The sequence below is a fragment of the Bombina bombina genome, chromosome 6, assembly GCF_027579735.1.
Source record: "Bombina bombina isolate aBomBom1 chromosome 6, aBomBom1.pri, whole genome shotgun sequence".
In the NCBI taxonomy this organism is placed as follows: domain Eukaryota; kingdom Metazoa; phylum Chordata; class Amphibia; order Anura; family Bombinatoridae; genus Bombina; species Bombina bombina.
The window spans coordinates 332,913,479-332,933,655 of NC_069504.1; the positions used below are offsets into that span (position 1 = coordinate 332,913,479).

Sequence of the window (20,177 nt, forward strand, 5' to 3'; positions counted from 1 at the left end):
ACTTCTACTGAAGAATTTAACATCCCAAAAGTTTATAATGAGTTTGCAGATGTCTTTGAAGTTGAAAGGATCTTGGATTCCCGAATGTCCGGTGGGGTTCTCCAATATCTAATTAGATGGAAAAACTTCACAGAGGAGGAGGATAGTTGGGAACCATCTAGCAATCTTTCTGCACCTAGATTGGTATCCCTTTTCCATCGTCGCAACCCAGACCGTCCTCGACCTCAAGCTGAGGATCAGCTTGCTTGAGGAGGGGGTCCTGTCAGAGTATTTCAGTTATGCTGCTTTTCCTTTAAGGTGTACTAACCAATCACAGGTACACACTCCCTTTATCACACCTGCTCACACCCCCAAGCTTTGCTTAGTAATTTGTAAAACTCCCTGAGAGACATACTTGTTCCTGAGCTAACTACCAATTTAACTATACTTTAAACAACCTAAGGATTTCAAAGTACTATTCAACTATTTCTATCTGTGTGAGCAAACCTAATCTAATCCTTTCAGAGTGTTTATTTATATTTCAGACTGATTCAGCCTTTCTGTTTCATCTCTCCCTGAACCGGATGCCTGCAGTTTTCACAGACTTCCAGCTGCACTCAGCTAATCAGACTGCAGCCTGTTCCACATTTTCACAGACTGATTTACCTAACTAAGGAGTGTAATATCCAATCTCATCAAAGGTAACTCTCAAACCTTGTTCCATAATTGTTTCAGCTTTAATATTGTCAGAAATCCTTCTGAGCTCTGGATAAGTGATTGTGGTGACATCACACTCCAAACACCGCGCCTCTCTCCCTCAACACAGGATCTCATCTCTGCATGTCAGCTGCAGCTTCAACTGAAGGGAGACAAGCATAACTGAAGGGAGACAAGCATATCTGATCTGGTTAGTTAACTAAAGTATAAGATTTCTATGTCTAATGACTGTATGACTACTACTTGCATTTATTCCTGAACTACAAAGTACCTTGCTAACTTACTAATTTCCTGTGCTGTTTGTATCTGACTGTTAGCTAAACAGTTCAGAATCCTACCAATATTAAAAGGCTTAATTTACACCAAATCAACCTGGTGTCACTTCACATAGTGTTCACTTTCTGATTTGGTGTTACAAAACACAATTTTATTGTCTTTAAATTTAACAGTTACTCAAGTTAATACTGTTAATGTTACAGCTATACCCCTGAAGCGTCAGTGGAAACCGCTTCCCCAGGGGAAAGATCTGATATAATCAAACTCGCAACTGACACCCCCAGGTTAAGTGGACATGGATGAACTCTTCGTTTGCAATTAGGAAGATGTCAGTGTACCAACGCCAAAGATATGGCCATGCGGAACCGTGCAGTAACCTCTGGTGGAAATAAACCTCCTTCTGGAGAAGGGGTAACGGTATTCGGGACAACTGCCTGTGTAGGAACAGAATATTCTAGGGAACGCACCTCATGGGACAAAGAATCCTCAGAGGTGGATGGCTCAGCGGTCTCTAACCTCAATCCAGAGGGAGAAGAGAGCACTCTATTACGGCATACGGAACCTAATTGATTGGGCTGCATGACCCTGGCCTCCCCACAATCTAGGCAAGTAACAGAATCTAGATCAGAGAAATCCTTCTCCGAACTATCAGAATCCTCCATAGCTTGACTTATTAAATTATGGACAAAAACAACTGGCATCTTACACCCCCAATGGCTGGGGCACTCACCACCTCCTATGAACCAGACAAGTAGAGAAACAGATCCTCTCCGACACTCGGTCAAGAATACAGAAATGGAGAACGAAAAACGTGACCACGCCCACCAAAGAAAAGCACGCCAGTCCACAAGAACTGCGTAGCTTGAATAAATTGTACGTTCCGTAATAGCCATGAGCACTAACAGGATCTGCAGGGCCAGGGGTCTGATATGAGGTCTGATGTGGTTATTTGGCAGACAGAGTGGCTTGCAGGAAAAAGGGGTCTGATAGGAGTATGGGGCTGACAGAGAGGCTTGCAGGAAAAGGGGTCTGATGTGAGTATGAGGCTGACAGAGAGGCTAGTAGGGCCAGGGGACTTATATGATGTGTGTATTTGGCTGCCAGAGGGGCTATAGGGCCAGAGGTCTATGGACTTATGTATGAGTATGGGGTTGACTGATGAGCTGCAGGGCCAGGGGAATGATCTGAGGTCTGATGTGGTTATGTGGCTGACAGAGAGGCTTTCAGGAAAAGGGGTGTGATGTGGTTATGTGGCTGACAGAGGGGCTTGCAGGAAAAGGGGTCTGATGTGAGTGTGGGGCTGACTGAGGACCTGCAGGTCCAGGGATCTTTTCTGAGGTTTAATGTGGTTATATGGCTGACAGAGAGGCTTGCAGGGCCAGGGAACTTATATGATGTGTGTATGTGGCTGACAGAGGGGCTTGTAGGGCCAGTATTTGGGCATGTGTAAAGAGGAAATTGGTTAGTAAATGTAAACCCCTATGAGGAAGTTTATGAAAGTAGTTGTTGCAATGCTGTAACCAACCACCTCATACACTAAACCATTGATCCTATGATTGTATCATTGCACAACACCAATCTGTTTCCAAATATTATATGCAATGGGTAATAGAAAAAAGCCTAGAGGCACTAATTTTCAGTGTATTTACTGACATGCTCATGTGTTGTCTCTCACTACATGGTTGCTGCAGGACATACTGTCTGGTAGTACGGGTTTCTTTTTCCAATTTCAGATCTTCTGCAAAACCTATTGTAGCTTCAATTTTCTTTTGATCTTAATGGTTTCACCTGGTCCCTTAGGCAACAAAATAAGTATTGGTGCAATACGTGTCTAAAGAAACGGCAATTACGTTATAATCGCATGGACATACAAACCTAATGCGTTGATACAGCTGTTTTAAATGATGGGATTCATGTCTGTCTATTTTAGATTATTTACACAAATAACACAGTCTCCTTAGACCGCAATGTAAATGCACTTTTTAGTACCTTTTTTTTTTCTAACACCCCACACCTGCAAACTTTAACCCCTTAAAACTGCCTCCTGCAGTTATTAATAAAAAAAAATTTTTTTTTTATAATGCTCACTATACTTAATTTTTGGGGGGGGGGGGGCATTTTCTGACCCCTGGTTAATTTTCAGAGCACTTATAGCTACCGCGACACAAACAAAAACTTTTAGAAACACTCAGCTATAAAGGTTTCTATAACAGATTTATACTCCAAGTGAATAGTTCGTAAACAAATCTAGATTACCTAGACTTCTGACCACATTACTGACTTTCTGTTCTGAAAACCCCTTAGCAAGTAGGAAAACATTTAGTAAATAACGTTTGCTAACTTTGTAAATTGAAGGGGCATGAAATTTCCTTGATTATTATTATTCAGTTTGAAAGAAGTTTTTAAATTAAAGCTGCGTATATACACATGCAATAGGCAGGTGAAAATAGCACAGGCAGCAGTATCCATGGTGATTACAGATAAGCAAAGTAAAATGTTTATGTAAGAATGCAAACACTATTAATTTTATTCTGCTCTTATATTCAATCTTTGGCTTAAAGGGCCATTAAACCCACATTTTTTCTTTGATGATTCAGATAGAGAATACAGTTTTAAACAACATTCCAATTTACTTCTATTATCTAATTTGCTGCAATCTTTAGATATCCTTTGTTAAAGAAATAGCAATGCACATTGGTGAGCCAATCACATGAGGCATCTATGTGCAGCCACCAATCAGAAGCTACTGAGCCTATCTAGATATGCTTTCCAGGAAAGAATATCAAGAGAATGAAGCAAATTAGATAAATAAAGTAAATTAGAAAGTTGTTTAAAATGGTATATTCTATCTGAATCATGAAAGAAAAAATGTAGGCTTAATGTCCCTTTAAGGACATTATGATTTTTATGTCTCTTTCAAAGATATTTCAACACTGTTAATACTTTAAGAGATAACATACAGTATTAGTAGTAGTTAAAGGGACATTAAACACTTTGAGATGATAATACCAAATTATAAATCGTATATATAAAAAAAACTTGCAATATACGTTTATTATTTATTTTTTCCTGTAATTCCATTCTTAAACTTTTCATTTTCTGTTAGAAATGGAAGTGCAGTGTTATATTTAACGCATCCATTGGCTGCACACTCTAGTGACCTATTTATAACCGTCCCTAATTGGCCACAGCAGAGAAGGTAACCTACAAAAAAACAAAACAAGTTTATCTACGACTCCTATCTTATCCTCTAAGCACACTCAGAAGGTATACAGTGATTCTCTCACATACGGTTGTATACAGTAGCAAAGAAAAAGGGGTTGTGTTGAGTGGTGCTCTGGTGGAACTAGAGGATGTTAATTGGCAATAATCAGATGTATAGAAAATAATATTTAATTCATATGAAATACGTAAAATCAAAGAAGTGTATATGGCAACTATAAAACAAATTTGATCCAAGAAAATACACACACAGTACACATAAAAATGAGCTGCAGTTTAAATTGTAATCAAACTCGATTAATAAGTGAAATTATAGCATAACTCTGTGACTCAAAACTGTTAAAATTAAGAAGTGTTGAGGTCACTATATTATATTTAAGTAATTCTATTTTGCCGTTCCATACATAGGCAGCTCATTAGGATGGGATTAAATCGAATATCAGCCGCTTCTAGTGTTTAGATACTTTGCTTGACACTTAAGGTTAATATAAATGAATAAAATACAATTTTGATAATAGGCAGAGTGGTGGACAAATGCTTTATACGATGTATATAATTCCTTTAGGACAGTCAGAAAGCCTTCTCTGCTGAATTCCAGTTTATGTAATTATGCTCCAAGTGGTAAAAGAGTCTAGGTGGATAAGTAGCTGACCGGTCAATAATTCAATGTTAATTTCACAACTTGCTAGTCTGACAATTATTTTATTTGTCATATACACTTCTTTGGTTTTACGTATTTCATATGAATTAAATATTCTTTTCTATACATCTGATTATTGCCAATTAACATGCTCTAGCTCCAACCAGAGAGCCATTCAACACAACGCCTTTTTCTTTGCTACTGTATACAACCGTGTGTGAGAAGGTAACCTAAGTAACAACATGGCAGCTCCCATTGTTTATAGACACTAAAACTTTACACTTATTTTGACAATATTAAAACAACTAATGAAACTTTAAAAAATAAATCTACAGGTTATTCTCAGACTAATATTTTCTTTGAATGCATCATTCTATCTAGCATTTACCTAGTGCTCAATGTCGCTTTAAAAAGAAACCATCATCAGATTTCACTTTACAGACTTCTATACATTGTTATTGATAGCTGGTAAAAATCTTGTGTTTGCAATTCAATAGCTTCACCAGTACTGAAAGCAATGGTCAAAATGTAATGGATTATGGATCCCTATGTCTTTTGTTACCAGTGGCTACATCACACTTCCCAGAAGCCTCTCTGCATGTCAAATGCCAATGTGTTCCAGAGAAACGGCAAACTTCTACTCAAAACATTTCAATGAGTATAAGGACTCAAACTGGACAAGCATTTTTAGAGTTAATCTTTATTATTAATACTATTGTAACTCCTTACTATAGTCATTGTGTGGGATCAGTATACTAACCTGTGTTGGATTGTAGAGTTCCTGTAAGGGGCTACGGGAACCCTTCCGACAACAAATGTCCATTCCAAAAGGATTTCGGTGCATAACTAAAAAATAAGAAGAGCAAAGATCAATTTGTAAGCCAGTTCAAGCAAATAAATAATTGTTGTGCATAAAAAGGTAATTTCAACATCACAAAACAAAGAAACAAGACTTATTTATCAGTTTCTCCATATTAAAAGTAAGACTGTAGGTATATAGGTTCATGCCACTTGGAGTGGATAGAAACACTGAAATACTTACACTTTCACTTGCATCCTCCTATCATCAGTGGCTTTCAGTTATGAATAGATAAACATATATTGGCAAATACTTCTAGTAAAAGCTGTCACTGTTTAAGTGAGAGCTTATACTGTGCATGGGTGCAAATCCTATAATATAAAAGGCCAAGTGTGTTTGTCCGAAGCTGTCATGCGCAGTAGAGACAGCACGAGGACAAACACACCTGGCCTTAGAGTCCCTACCTGATCTGCTGTTTGCAGCCGGTGCAGGCATAAGTGGGCGGGGCCGGGTGTGACGGGGGCTGGACGCGAGTGGGGCCGGGCACGGTTGTGCACGCAAGATAGAGGGGAGAGAGATAGAGAGGGGGAAGAGATAGAAAGAGGGGGAGAGAACAAAAGAGATGGGAAAGAGCTAAAGATAGGATAAGAGAGAGCAAAAGAGAGGGGAAAGATCAAGAGAGGGGGGAGAGAGTGCAAAATAGAGGGGGAGAGAGAAAATAAGAGGGGGATAAGAGAGAGAGCAAAAGAGAGGGGAAGAGAGAGAGCAAAAGAAAAGGGGGAGAGAGAGTAAAAGAAGAGAGGGGGAGAGAGAGAGGGGGAGAAAGAGAGAGAGAGAGAGAGAGAGAGAGAGAGGAGGAGAGAGAGGGGGGAGAGAGAGGGGAGGAGAGGAGGGGAGAGAGAGGGGAGGAGAGGAGGGGAGAGAGTGGGGTGAGAGAGAGAGGGAGAGAGCACAAAAGAGAGGGGGGAGAGAGAGCGCAAAAGAGAGGGGGGAGAGAGAGCGCAAAAGAGAGGGGGGAGAGAGAGCGCAAAAGAGAGGGGGGAGAGAGAGCGCAAAAGAGAGGGGGGGAGAGAGAGCGCAAAAGAGAGGGGGGGGGAGAGCGCGAAAGAGAGGGGGGAGAGAGCGCACAAGAGAGAGGGGGGAGAGAGCGCAAAAGAGAGGGGGAGAGAGAGTGCAAAAGAGAGGGGGAGAGAGAGAGAGCGCAAAAGAGAGGGGGAGAGAGAGAGCACAAAAGAGAGGGGGAGAGAGAGAGGGCAAGGGGTGGGACCGCTGTACTGCAAAAATGGCCTGTGTGAACAGGCTTTAGGACTAGTATGGTATATTTACATATGCTCCATGCACCAGCATTGAAATGCCACTTCAGCTCAGAGCTAACAGCAGCATGTATCACATTCGCAGTTACTCAGTTTGCCTCATCATTGAAACGTCACAAGCTACTTCCATTTTAATGCGGGTACACAGAGCATTTGTACATAGTAAAAGCCATGACTATAACAGTGACAGTTTTTACTAGGACTTTGATAAAATGACTGAAAAAATGTAAATGCATTTACGTACATTTCAATTATGACTAACAAACCTATGTGGCCTATGTGAAGGCACAAGTGAAGAGAAAAAAGCTCCTTGTTTATACCTAGGAAGCCATTTCTACAAGAGCTTTGTCAATACAAAAATCTTAAAGGGACAGTCAAAATGAAACCTTCAGACAGAGCATGCAATTTGAAACAATTTCCCAATGTAATTATTTTATAAGATTTGCTTTGTTATATTGGCATCCTTTGCAAAAGAGTATACTTTGTTAGGCAGATAAAAGTAGGCATGGGGGAAATTTCAGAAATTGGCATTAGTTTGCTAAATAATTACAAATATGGCTGCAAGCAACGGCATTCGGCTCATTTTGGTACAGAGATGGAGGGTGGGGGAGGGGTTATACGCTACAGAAAAATATTTTAAGGGAGGGACGGGAAGCTACACTACAGAAAAAAAAGTTGGAATGGGGGGGTGGGGGACCCTTATGCTGGGGGGGGAAGGTGTGAAAACCAGTACACTACAGAAAAAAAACAAAAAAAAAATGTATCTATAGGTACTGTCTGGCCACCACTTGCGGGGGGGTTAGAGAGCTATTTGGGGGATCAGGGAGGTTTGAGGATAATCACTGCACTGCAGAAAAATATATAATAAAAAAATAATAATAAAAAAACACAAAACCTAAACTGCATACTGGCAGACTGTCTGCCAGTACCTAACACGGTGATGACCAGTGGGGGGTGAGGGAGATAAGAGCTGTTTTGGAGGGATCAGGTAGGAGGGTATTCCCTACACTATAGCTAAAATTAACTTTACAAGCTACCTGATTAAGCCCCTTCACTGTCAGGAATAATAGAAGTGTGTTGCACAGCTGCAAATAGTGGCATTCTAATTGTAATCATGGTTTATCATTAATCTGTATTAAAGAGAATCATAACATTAACCGTATTGAAGCCTTTTTAACCATGTGAACATAAAGGGTTACAGTGTAGTTTCTATCTGCTTCATCTCTAAGCATAGATATAACATCAGGGTTCCATATGAAGGGTTTCTCTATGAATGGGATCAGTTTAAAGCACTGGTTTTCAAACCTGTCCTGAGGGCTCCCTAACAGGCCACATTTTGAGGACATCTTAATTGGAGCACAGGTGAAATAATCAGCTGATTAGTAAACATGGTTATTTTACCTGCTCTCACCCAAGGTAATCCTGAAAACCTGGCAGAGGATAGGTTTGAAACCCAAAAATATTCTATTGTCATTCAGGCAGAGCATACAATTCTAAAAAAGTTTCCAATTGACTTCTATTATAAAATCATCTTGGTCCCCATGCTATTCTGTCTAGAAGAGATATCTAGGTAGGTGTCTGGAGAATTACATGGCATGAAATAGTGCTGCCATCTAGTGTTCTTGCAATGGATAACATTCTTGCAAAACATAGTGCCCCAGACACGTCCACACTCCTGAGATTGCATCCCTGCTTTTCAACAAGATACCAAGAGACAAAAGAAAATGTAATAATAGAAGTAAATGAGAAAGTTGTTTACAATTATATGCTCTCTCTGAATCTGAATCATGAAAGAAAAAATGGAGTTTCATGTCCCTTTAACATAGAAGCAATCAGTTAAACCAGTCATGTGATTAATGTAATAAGGGAGCAAACGGGTAAATAATCACCTTTTGCATGTTTAACAGTAAGACCAGTTTGTTCTGATGTTGTCTTTTCGGATTTTCTCAGTGCAGTGATTTGACTTTTTTCTATGCTTTATAAATCAATGAAACTGCCCAGCAAACTCGTGTTTAGTAAAACCTGTAACATTAGGCACCTCGAGGTAGCCCAGCAAATTAAGAGATTTAATAAAAAAAATGTCATGTAAGCAAACTGAATACCACGGGTCGGACTGATGTCAGTGCTTGTATCAAGCCTTTTTTAGTCTAATTCCTCCCTTAAGATGAAAGCAGATGTTATAAACCAAACTTTATTTGCATTTAATATCCCAGGTAAATTTCAAATAGAAATGGCAGAAATTATTCTCACAATTTTGTAATATTAAATCCTATGTTTAATTAACTTTTTTTCATAAACTATGGTTACTTCATATTTAAAAAGAGAGAAAATATTCGCCAGGCACCTCAAATTTAAAAATTAATAAACTTTATTGTGACAAAGTTAAAACATGGAGAGAGAGGGGATAAGAGACCCCTAAAGTTAAACAGACTGACATGTTTCGGCACAGAACGCCGTAATCATAGTCCCTAAAACTTTTAAAAACAAATTGCCTTATAAACCCAGTGCTCCCATACTATTGGTGCGTTACTAATTGAAATTTAAAGACACACGGGGGATGGAGCATGTATTGTGATACCTATATATTAATTAATGTGCATTATATAAATGTCTACACAGTATATACACCTAAAATACTTGGAAGGAGCGCTAACTTGTAAAACATAAACATTTAATAAACTATATATATACACTTTTATCAATAATTTCACATATATATACCTGAAGCTCCTGAAAAGGGGACATTAATACTCAAGTCTCCAAATACAACTAGATCACATATTTTAAATATCCCACTATGTATATGTGTATAGCTGAGAATGTATGAATTTTTAAAATATAAATTTTAAATAAGAGGACAGTAGAGCATATACAAATTACACTTTGCAGAAAACATGAAGCTCTCTTGTACCTGTTACATAAAGGCTGTAAGTTTGTATATTATGATTAAATACCAAAAATTACAAACTTCCAAAAACTCGGTCGGTACCCGGTAAAGCACGGCAGCCGGTGAGTGATACAAGCCTTATATGGGGACTGTCTAGTTTGTGTACCTTGCCTCTGATGTTGTACGTTGACATCTGCAATAGGAGCACCGGGTAACAGGAATATTTGTATATGAGCATATGAGCACCACTTTTGGGTTATATTTACTCAGGACTTTTTGCCTTTATAAACTGGGACTCATATAGGGCATTATATTGGTCTGCCCACTGGACTGCGAGGAGTTGCAAAGCAACTATATTAATTAGTTAAAGCACACATTTTTAGATGTGAAGAGCATTTGCCCTTGCAGGATACAAAGTGTTATTATTGGCTACTATGAATGTTTTATAAGTGATAACATAGATTGAGACTTTCTCTTTTTCTATTTATATACTTCATATTTAATGCATATATCATACATACAGTATATGACCACACATTAGTAAACTATCTAAACTGTTTAGAACAAACACTGCCCATATCTTGCTCTGCTCTATTAAAGGGACTTGAAACCTAAAAAAATGATTTCATGATTCAGATAGAGAATACAATTTTATCTATTATCTAATCTGTTTCATTCTCTTGGTACAGTTTGTTGAAGGAGCAGCAATGCACTAATGGTTTCTAACTGAACACATGGGTGAGCCAATCACAATCAATATATGCAGCCACCAATCAACAGCTAGAACCTAGGTTCTCTGCTGCCCCTGAGCTTGCCTAGATAAACCTTTCAGAAAAGGATAACAAGAGAAGGAAGCAAACTAAATTATAGAAGTAAATTGAAAAGTTATTTAAAATTGTATTCTCTGAATCATTAAAGAACATTTTTGGGTTTAATGTCCCTTTAAGTCAAACAAAGAAACTAATCAAAGGGGGCATTGTACTCAAAATTGTGCTATCATGTATATGAAAAAACAGCAGTTTAACTGGTTAAAAAAAAATTCAAAGTTGTTTGAATTTAAAGAGAAACTAACATCAAATGCAATTTATACCAATGTCTATTGCTCATTGGCTGAGAAAGACAACTCCTCCATAAGAGGTTGGTTTAGTCAGCACAAGCATATCCACTTTACTACAAGCAAAGCACTGTAACATAGTTTTAAACACTCTCTTTTAGCTAGAACAAAGAGCATTTTTAAGTCCCTTTCATTCCATGTGTTGAATCAACAAAGTATTGTTATGAGAAATACTAGTGGCTTTTGGCAAAATAAAGAAGAAGAAAAATAAAGATGCATACATTTGCCCATATAAAGTGGCCTATACACTCACACTAATGACTCATCCATTTCTTCAGATGCAGTGAGCAACTAAAACAACGTGGTACATCTGGTTTACACCAATCAAATCCCTGCTTCTGCTGTAAATGGCTTCTGTCTCGTTTTGCAGAAATGCCACAGTTGCATTTCAATCGCTTCTCTTCCTTAGGAGAGGAAATGCTGTGCAAAAGCATGTCAAATATTCTAGGTTGACTTATCAATGGGAATGCACAACAGATCGCGTCTGTACTAAAAGGCGGCATTGATTTTTAGATCCCATTACTTTTAGCCGTATTGGGAATTCTATTTTAGGACTATGGAATATGAATGGCATCCGGAATTCAACCTGGCGTGTTATTCTCTCTGCTTTCAAAGCTCTACAAAGGCATCTGGGGTTATTTGAGTCATAAATATTTTATGGCATTATTTATCTGTTGTTTTGAGAATAAAGAACATAAGGATTCTCTTTTTTCCTGGCTTTTGAAAATAGACTACAATAAAACACAAGATTTAAGCTTTATGGATATCATCTGCTTGTAAACATCTATATATCCAGCAAAACACAATAGCAGCATTTATTTTTTGTTCTTCAAAGCAAATTTAATTTAACCATTATACATTAAATTTGCTTATAAAGCTCTTTATTACACATCTTTTTTTTTTAATACACTGGAAAATTCTAGAAGCATCTTCAGTCTGGGAAAATGAAAGCATTGCCAAAATTATATATTTAATCTTTAAAAAAGGAAGGCTATGGCCAAGCAGCAGGTTACTATAACCATTAGTGCAGTGATTGTTATTGTTAACCAGTTTTTTTTCCAAATAACAATGAATAAACAGACATTGTACTCATTTTTTCCCATCGTATCATATGAAAGAGCACAATTCAAACCTGAGCATTAATAGCAAGTACCTATCAAACAATCAACATTAAGAGGAAGTGTCTGTCGACCAATGAGCATTGATAGTTAGAACAAACTGCTACTGCTTTATTAGATTCAAACCACTCTGAGGTACACTTTTGGATCGCTCTCTTTAACGGCTGTCCAAGTGTGTTGAGCATGTAAGTGTTCCAGTGGGTGTGCCCCTCCTTGTCACATATGATGCTGTGGATCCAACGTACATTTCACCTTCTGACTTTTTCAAGGATCTTACATTGAAGGCGCGTCATCATACATCACAAGCAGGGGCACACCCACTGGAACACTTACACGCTCAACAAACTTGGAAAGCTGAAATAATACAGCCGTTAAACAGATCAATCCAAAAGTGTACCTATAGGGGTGGTTTGGACCCCAGAGTGACTAATATTGATTTTCTTATTGATTTTATATAGCAAGGACTTTGCTTTTTAAAATTATTTGTATACATAATTGTACCAAATAAATATTGGAACTCCCTGCATATCACAGAGTTGGATCAATTTTTTACTGAGCGCATCACTTAGAGCTATAGAAGCTCTGCTCCATGTGAGTAATTTTCCAATTGGTCTTTAAAGTGACATCTAACTGATTAACACTATGAAAGTTTCTATCTATTCTATTTGAGGTTCAAGGAAGATTTTCTCAGAATATTTAATCTACACATACTATAGTGCACGGCGTTGTCTAGTATCATTTTTGTTTCACATATAATATTAAATCGTGTGACTTCACCCAGAACACACTTTGAATGATCATTGTCACACTATGAAAGAGAGAGGGATGGAAATATGCAGACATCAGATTTATATACTAATTATATTTTAACAATACAATAGTGTTAACTATTTAAATGTAAGTGGGTTGTGCCGATTTATCTACCCTAACAAAATACAGCATTAGATAAGAAATACGGTAAAATAAAGAAATGTTTCACCAAACCAATAATATAAAATAATTGGGAAAGAAAAATAATTGGTATACTGTGTTATAATGACTTGTGACATCATCAGATATACAAATTATGCACACTATGAAATAATTTTCAGACTTTGCAGATCCAAGCATTATAAACAGGAAGCTCTACCATTAGGCCAATCGTCTAAGGCCTCGCTTATAAAGGGGCCTCACAGTGTGTCTTTGTCTTCATATGTTTGTTTTTTTATGTGTGGCAAGTGTATGGCATGTGGTTGAGTGAAAAACCACTGTTGGCTAGTTGACATCGAACCATAGGAAGGTACTTTGAGCTCTGTTACTGACATTCTGCTGGTTACTACTTATCTCGGGGATTATATGTTTCAAAATGCAGTGCTGCAAGATGAGACGTGTGGCTGAGGGGTTATATTGTGCACCCTTCTATCATGTATGTCTAAATGCCACCTCTGCTGTCTCCTAAGTGTCTCAAAACACTACATTTACTCTTTCTCTCCTCTTCACTTCTGTTTTTCTACACTCTCTCAACTTTTCTCTTCACCTGCTCTATTTATCTCTCCAATCTTTCCTTCTCTATCATTCTCTTTGTTCACTTTCTCCACTCTCTCCTTTCTTTCATGTTCATTCTCTCTCCTCTTTTCTCTCTCCATTCAAATATATATATATATTCTGTTTCATTTCTAGGTCTTCACTCTCACCACTGTCTCATTATCTTTACTTTTTCTCTGAAAGGGACAGTCTAGTCCAAAAAAAAAAACTTTCATGATTCAGATAGAGCATGTAATTTTAAACAATTTTTCAATTTACTTGTATCACCAATTTTTCTTTGTTCCCTTGGTATTCTTAGTTGAAAGCTTAACCTAGGAGGTTCATATGCTAATTTCTTAGACCTTGAAGGCCGCCTCTTAAGAATGCAGTTTAACAGGTTTTTCACCACTAGAGGGAGTTAGTTCATGTTTTTCATATAGATAACACTGTGCTCGTGCACGTGAAGTTACCTGGGAGCTATCACCGATTGGCTAAACTGCAAGTCTGTCAAAGAACTGAAATAAAGGGGCAGTCTGCAGAGGCTTAGATACAAGATAATCACAGAGGTAAAAAATATATAAATATAACTGTGTTGGTTATGCAAAACTAGGGAATGGGTAAAAAAAGGGATTATCTATCTTTTAAAACAATAACAATTCTGGTGTAGACTGTCCCTTTAACTCTCTCCTACTCTATGAAGGGGCAGATCTGAAGTCTGATTTGATCATGGAGCTGACAGCGTGTGTGTAGGAGATGGTGTGTGAGCTCAGGTTGATGTGGGTACTCGGTGGACAAAAAGGTTGGAAGTTCAGGGTTTCGTTTCTATTTTGGGTATATAGCTGACTTGGATGTTTTAGGGCCTGGGGCAAGAATTTATGTGTGTGTGGTACTTGCAGAAAAGCTTCTGTGTCATGGGCCATTCTCATCTGAGTTCTGATTTGAAGGAAAAAAATAGTCTAGCACTCATAGTACATCAATATCAAAGTGCTATTCTAACATAGTTCTAATTCTACACCTTCCAAGCAGTATTTTTTTGTTTATTATTTTTTAATGGTAAAAAAAGCAATTATATAACATACTATCTAATTCCAAGTTATTGTAATGTCATCAATGTAGAACAAAGCACCAGATAGTAGTAAAGGAGGATTTAAAAAATAAATAAAAGTAGGAATAGGTAGTAGAAGATAAGGTACTCTACCTATGCCCCCTACAAACTTGATATTTAGGCTTTTCGTCAAATTGCTGCACACCCAAATTTTATGGTCTAGTGGAGACACTGATACAAGAAACTTGTATTTGAATGTACTAATTTGAGAGCAACTTTAGGAATTGGGAATTAATTCAGGTTTATTATTTGCCAAAACCCATAGGAAGGGTTTGGATATGCATATTTCAGATTTCAATGAAATTGAGAAGAATATTCAGATTTATTTGGTTGATTTTTGCCTTTTCTTTTGTGTCTAGGGGCCTCATATTTGAGTGTTGCCTATGACCTCACTAATTTAAGAGCCGCCTTTGATTATAACCATTATAGTGAAGCAAATTAGATACTCGTTTGATGCAATAAACAAATGTTGAGCAAAAATGGCTCTTTAAAGTCCTTTTGAGTTTGGATATTTTGGTGTTGATACTATATATATATATATATGTGTGTGTGTCTCAGTATATATCAGTTTAGCCTCCAGTAAAGATTTAAAAGATAAAATGAATATTTGTGTCTGGTGCATAAAATAACAATTAGAGCCATACAGTACTGTTCCATAACATGACCGTGTATCAGTTACCAGTTATTATGTAGGTATTAGTTATGTAGTGTAGCAAGAGGATAGAAAAGTGGCAGAGCAGAAGGGCTTCTGTCTATGGCACTCATCAAATGCTGCACAAAATAGGACTCGTACATAATGTATTCTGTGGGTATGGAAGACAGTGTAAGCTAGTATTTCATGTCAGCCTGATTCTGTCAATCTCCTTGCATGCTGTGTGTGGTATACAAACTGCATTAAGCAAGACAGAGTCTACGTAAGCAGATGGAATTTAATCACAGGAAAACGTGAAACAATCCAGCAAAATAATAACACTGTTAATCCAAACAGAACTTGATTTTTTTTATTCTGCATTATAAACTACCTGTTTTGTGAATATTAAAGGGCAATAATAGTAAAATAATGACTTGCTCCCATCTATTAGAGCATGTCATTTTTTGACTATTGACACTGCTCTACTGTGTGCTTGACCCCTGCAGTAGAAGTGCTGCTCAGGACCTGCGGTGCACTGCAGGTCCTAAGAGGAGCCTGCCACTGATCCAACCAGCAGCACTAGTGCACCAACTCAAATGTGCAACTAGTATTGCTTATTGGATCAGCAATAGGTTCCGCTTATGACCAACATTGCACCGTGAGTCTTAAACAGCATTTCTACTGTGTGTTTAACATTTTTGGAGAGGTTAAACACACAGTATTCTAGGTTTAATAGGCATAAATGACATGTTCTAAAAGATTAGATGCATATCATTTTTCAACTAATATGGCCCTTTAAGGACTTGTGGCCAGGATGTCATTTTGGTCCCCTGTTGGCATGATTTGTGATTAAAGAGATGTTACCTGTATTTGGAGAGACATTAGATTTAATGCATAAAGAAACATTAAGCTAAAGCTGTTTAAATCGATTGTGAAACTAACAGGAAATGCACGTATGGGCACAATTCTTGATGATTAATGGCTACACACAGATGCCAGGAATTTTCAACTAGGCCTCAGAAGTGCAGTGCCCAGTAGCTGACTTTAACTATGTGTTTAACCTCTTTGCAGGGGTTAAACAGAGTTGAGTATATGCAAGCGATAGTGCAATAATATAAAATACTTTATAACACACATTACAGCATTTTCTTTTTGCACTAATGTCCCTTCAATAGACACTGCCAGTTATTTTACAGTTCAGACCTTGTAGGAAACAGATTAAATATATAAATAAAGGACTTTCCATAGCTTGAAATCTCATTATGTACGGGGAATACATTTTAAAAGACACTGACAAATAGCTACAGCTTTAGTTTATGAGTGATGCTATATTATTAATTATAGTATTATTGACCACACTGTTTGTTTTTCCATAAAATATAAAAACTTATGGAATATAGTCATTAGGATAAGAAAATTCTCTCATAGATGGAAAAACTGATGCATTCACTGTAATGTTAGAGCGGCCTCTGATTACAGGTTAAAGACCATTCAATTGAAAGACAAGATAAAGAAACTTTTGTTTTCTCTCACTTGCTAGTCAAACAATATTGGCTAATAGCACGAGTGTACACACTTGATATGTCTTATTTTTTCAGAGCTACTAAGCAGGCCTTATTTTAAAAAGTACGTTAAACTCAAATTTGAATCCCCATATCATTAAAGGGCACACAGTAAAGTCAAAATTAAACTTAAATGGATTGGATAGAGCATGACATTTTAAACACTGTAAAAAAGGAATATATTTTACCTCACAATTCTTCAGCTCAGCAGAGTAAGTTCTGTGTAAAAAGTTATACTTTAGTTACTGCTCAGCTGCAGGTTAAAAAAAAAGAAAAGAAAAAAAGAAATGAGCAGGCAATCAGCATCAACAGTGCTGAGGTCATGCACTCTTTTTCTTTTACTGTGATCTCATGAGATTTCACTTAACTCTCATGAGATTGCATAGTAAACGTCCTTAAACTGAATAGGGAAATTACATGAGAGTGCACGAGGCTCAATCCCTTAGCTGTCCCGGGACAGACATACTGATTTGCTGCTTAGAAGTCCTTTACAATAGGATGTGGGTATTGAGGAACTTTTGAGGTAAAATATCTTTCTTTTTTTACATAGAGATGTTCGGGTGATATTTTCTAGTTAGCTTTTTACAGCTATTCTGCATCACTTTCAAGTGTTTCAACATTTGGGTATCATGGCCCTTTAAGTTTAGATTATGGTCTTTTTAATGCCATTAATCTCCATATTTGAAACTCAGTGAAACTTAGAAAAAACTAAATTTATGCTTACCTGATAAAATGTATTTATTTCTGGATATGATGATTCCCCTACGTCATCATTTACTGTTGGGAATATCACTCCTGGCCAGCAGGAGGAGGCAAAGAGCACCATGGCCAAGCTGTTAAGTATCTCTCCCCTTCCCACAAACCCCAGTCATTCGACCGAAGGGAAATGGAGAAAAAAGGAGTAACACAAAGGTGTAGAGGTGCCCGAGGTTAAGTAAAAAAATAACTGTCTTAAAATAAAGGGCGTGGTCGTGGACTTACCATATCCGGAAATAAATTTATCAGGTAAGCAAAAATTTTGTTTTCTTTCCTAAGGGTAAGTCAACAACGTCATCATTTACTGTTGGGAACCAATACCCAAGCTAGAGGACACAGATGACTATGGATGGACAAGACAGATAGACCTAAACAGAAGGCATTACTGCTTTGAAGAACCTTTCTCCCAAAAGAAGCCTCAGCCGAGGCAAAAGTATCAAATTTTGAAAATTTGGAAAAAGTATGCAGAGAAGACCAAGTTGAAGCCTTGCAAATCTGTTCCACAGAAGCTTCATTTTTGAAAGCCCAAGAAGAGGATACAGCACTTGTGGAATAAGCCGTAATTCTCTCAGGAGGCTGCTGACCAGCAGTCTCATAAGCAAAACAAATTATATTTCTCAACCAGAGAGAAAGAGAAGTAGCAGTAGCTTTCTGACCTTTACGTTTTCCAGAGAAACAAACAGGACAGAAGACTGGCGAAAATCCTTAGTTGTCTGTAGATTAAATTTTAAAGCACGCACAATATCCAAGTTGTGTAACAAACGTTCCTTATGAGAAGGATTAGGACATAGCGAAGGAACAACAATGTCCTGATTAATATTTCTATCTGAAAGAACTTTAGGAAGAAAACCTAACTTCGTACGAAGAACCGCCTTATCAGCATGAAAGATAAGATAAGGCAAATCACATTGCAAAGCCGATAGTTCCGAGACTCTTCAAGCAGAAGAGATAGCTATAAGAAACAAAACCTTACAAGATAACTTAATATCTATAGAATGCATTGGCTCAAACTGAGTCTGCTGCAAAACTTTAAGAACAAGGTTAAGGCTCCAAGGTAGAGCAACAGACTTAAACAAAGGCCTTATTCTGACCAAGACCTGACAAAAGATTGCACATCTGGCACATCCGCCAGAAGTTTGTGTAACAAAAAACATAATTTATGCTTACCTGATAAATTCCTTTCTCCTGTAGTGTAGTCAGTCCACGGGTCATCATTACTTCTGGGATATTAACTCCTCCCCAACAGGAAGTGCAAGAGGATCACCCAAGCAGAGCTGCTATATAGCTCCTCCCCTCTACGTCACACCCAGTCATTCGACCGAGAACCAAACGAGAAAGGAGAAACTATAGGGTGCAGTGGTGACTGGAGTATAATTTAAAAATTTAGACCTGCCATAAAAAACAGGGCGGGCCGTGGACTGACTACACTACAGGAGAAAGGAATTTATCAGGTAAGCATAAATTATGTTTTCTCCTGTTAAGTGTAGTCACTCCACGGGTCATCATTACTTCTGGGATACCAATACCAAAGCTAAAGTACACGGATGACGGGAGGGACAGGCAGGATCTTTATACGGAAGGAACCACTGCCTGAAGAACCTTTCTCCCAAAAACAGCTTCCGAAGAAGCAAAAGTGTCAAATTTGTAAAATTTGGAAAAAGTATGAAGAGAAGACCAAGTTGCAGCCTTGCAAATCTGTTCAACAGAGGCCTCATTCTTAAAGGCCCAAGTGGAAGCCACAGCTCTAGTAGAATGAGCTGTAATTATTTCAGGAGGCTGCTGTCCAGCAGTCTCATAGGCTAAACGTATTATGCTACGAAGCCAAAAGGAGAGAGAGGTAGCAGAAGCTTTTTGACCTCTCCTCTGTCCAGAATAAACGACAAACAGGGAAGAAGTTTGGCGAAAATCTTTAGTTGCCTGTAAATAAAATTTCAGGGCACGGACTACATCCAGATTGTGTAGAAGTCGTTCCTTCTTTGAAGAAGGGTTAGGACACAATGATGGAACAACAATCTCTTGATTGATATTCCTATTAGTGACTACCTTAGGTAAGAACCCAGGTTTAGTACGCAGAACTACCTTGTCTGAATGAAAAATCAGATAAGGAGAATCACAATGTAAGGCCGATAACTCAGAGACTCTTCGAGCCGAGGAAATAGCCATTAAAAACAGAACTTTCCAAGATAACAATTTGATATCAATGGAATGAAGGGGTTCAAACGGAACACCCTGTAAAACGTTAAGAACTAAATTTAAGCTCCATGGTGGAGCAACAGTTTTAAACACAGGCTTAATTCTGGCCAAAGCCTGACAAAAAGCCTGAACGTCTGGAACTTCTGACAGACGTTTGTGTAAAAGAATGGACAGAGCTGAGATCTGTCCCTTTAAGGAACTAGCAGATAAACCCTTTTCTAAACCTTCTTGTAGAAAAGACAATATCCTAGGAATCCTAACCTTACTCCATGAGTAACTCTTGGATTCGCACCAATGTAAGTATTTACGCCATATTTTATGGTAAATTTTTCTGGTAACAGGTTTCCTAGCCTGTATTAAGG

General features: G+C 37.9%; 1 protein-coding gene across 2 annotated transcripts in view; it reads right to left on the minus strand.

Moving 5' to 3' along the window:
• CHST11 (carbohydrate sulfotransferase 11) overlaps positions 1-20,177 on the minus strand; it is a 469,189-nt gene that overhangs the window by 199,243 nt on the left and 249,769 nt on the right. For both annotated transcript variants that reach the window (XM_053716961.1, XM_053716960.1), the window contains exon 2: positions 5,595-5,680. In XM_053716961.1, coding sequence (XP_053572936.1) covers positions 5,595-5,680 — 86 coding nt within the window. The remainder of the gene's footprint in view (positions 1-5,594; positions 5,681-20,177) is intronic.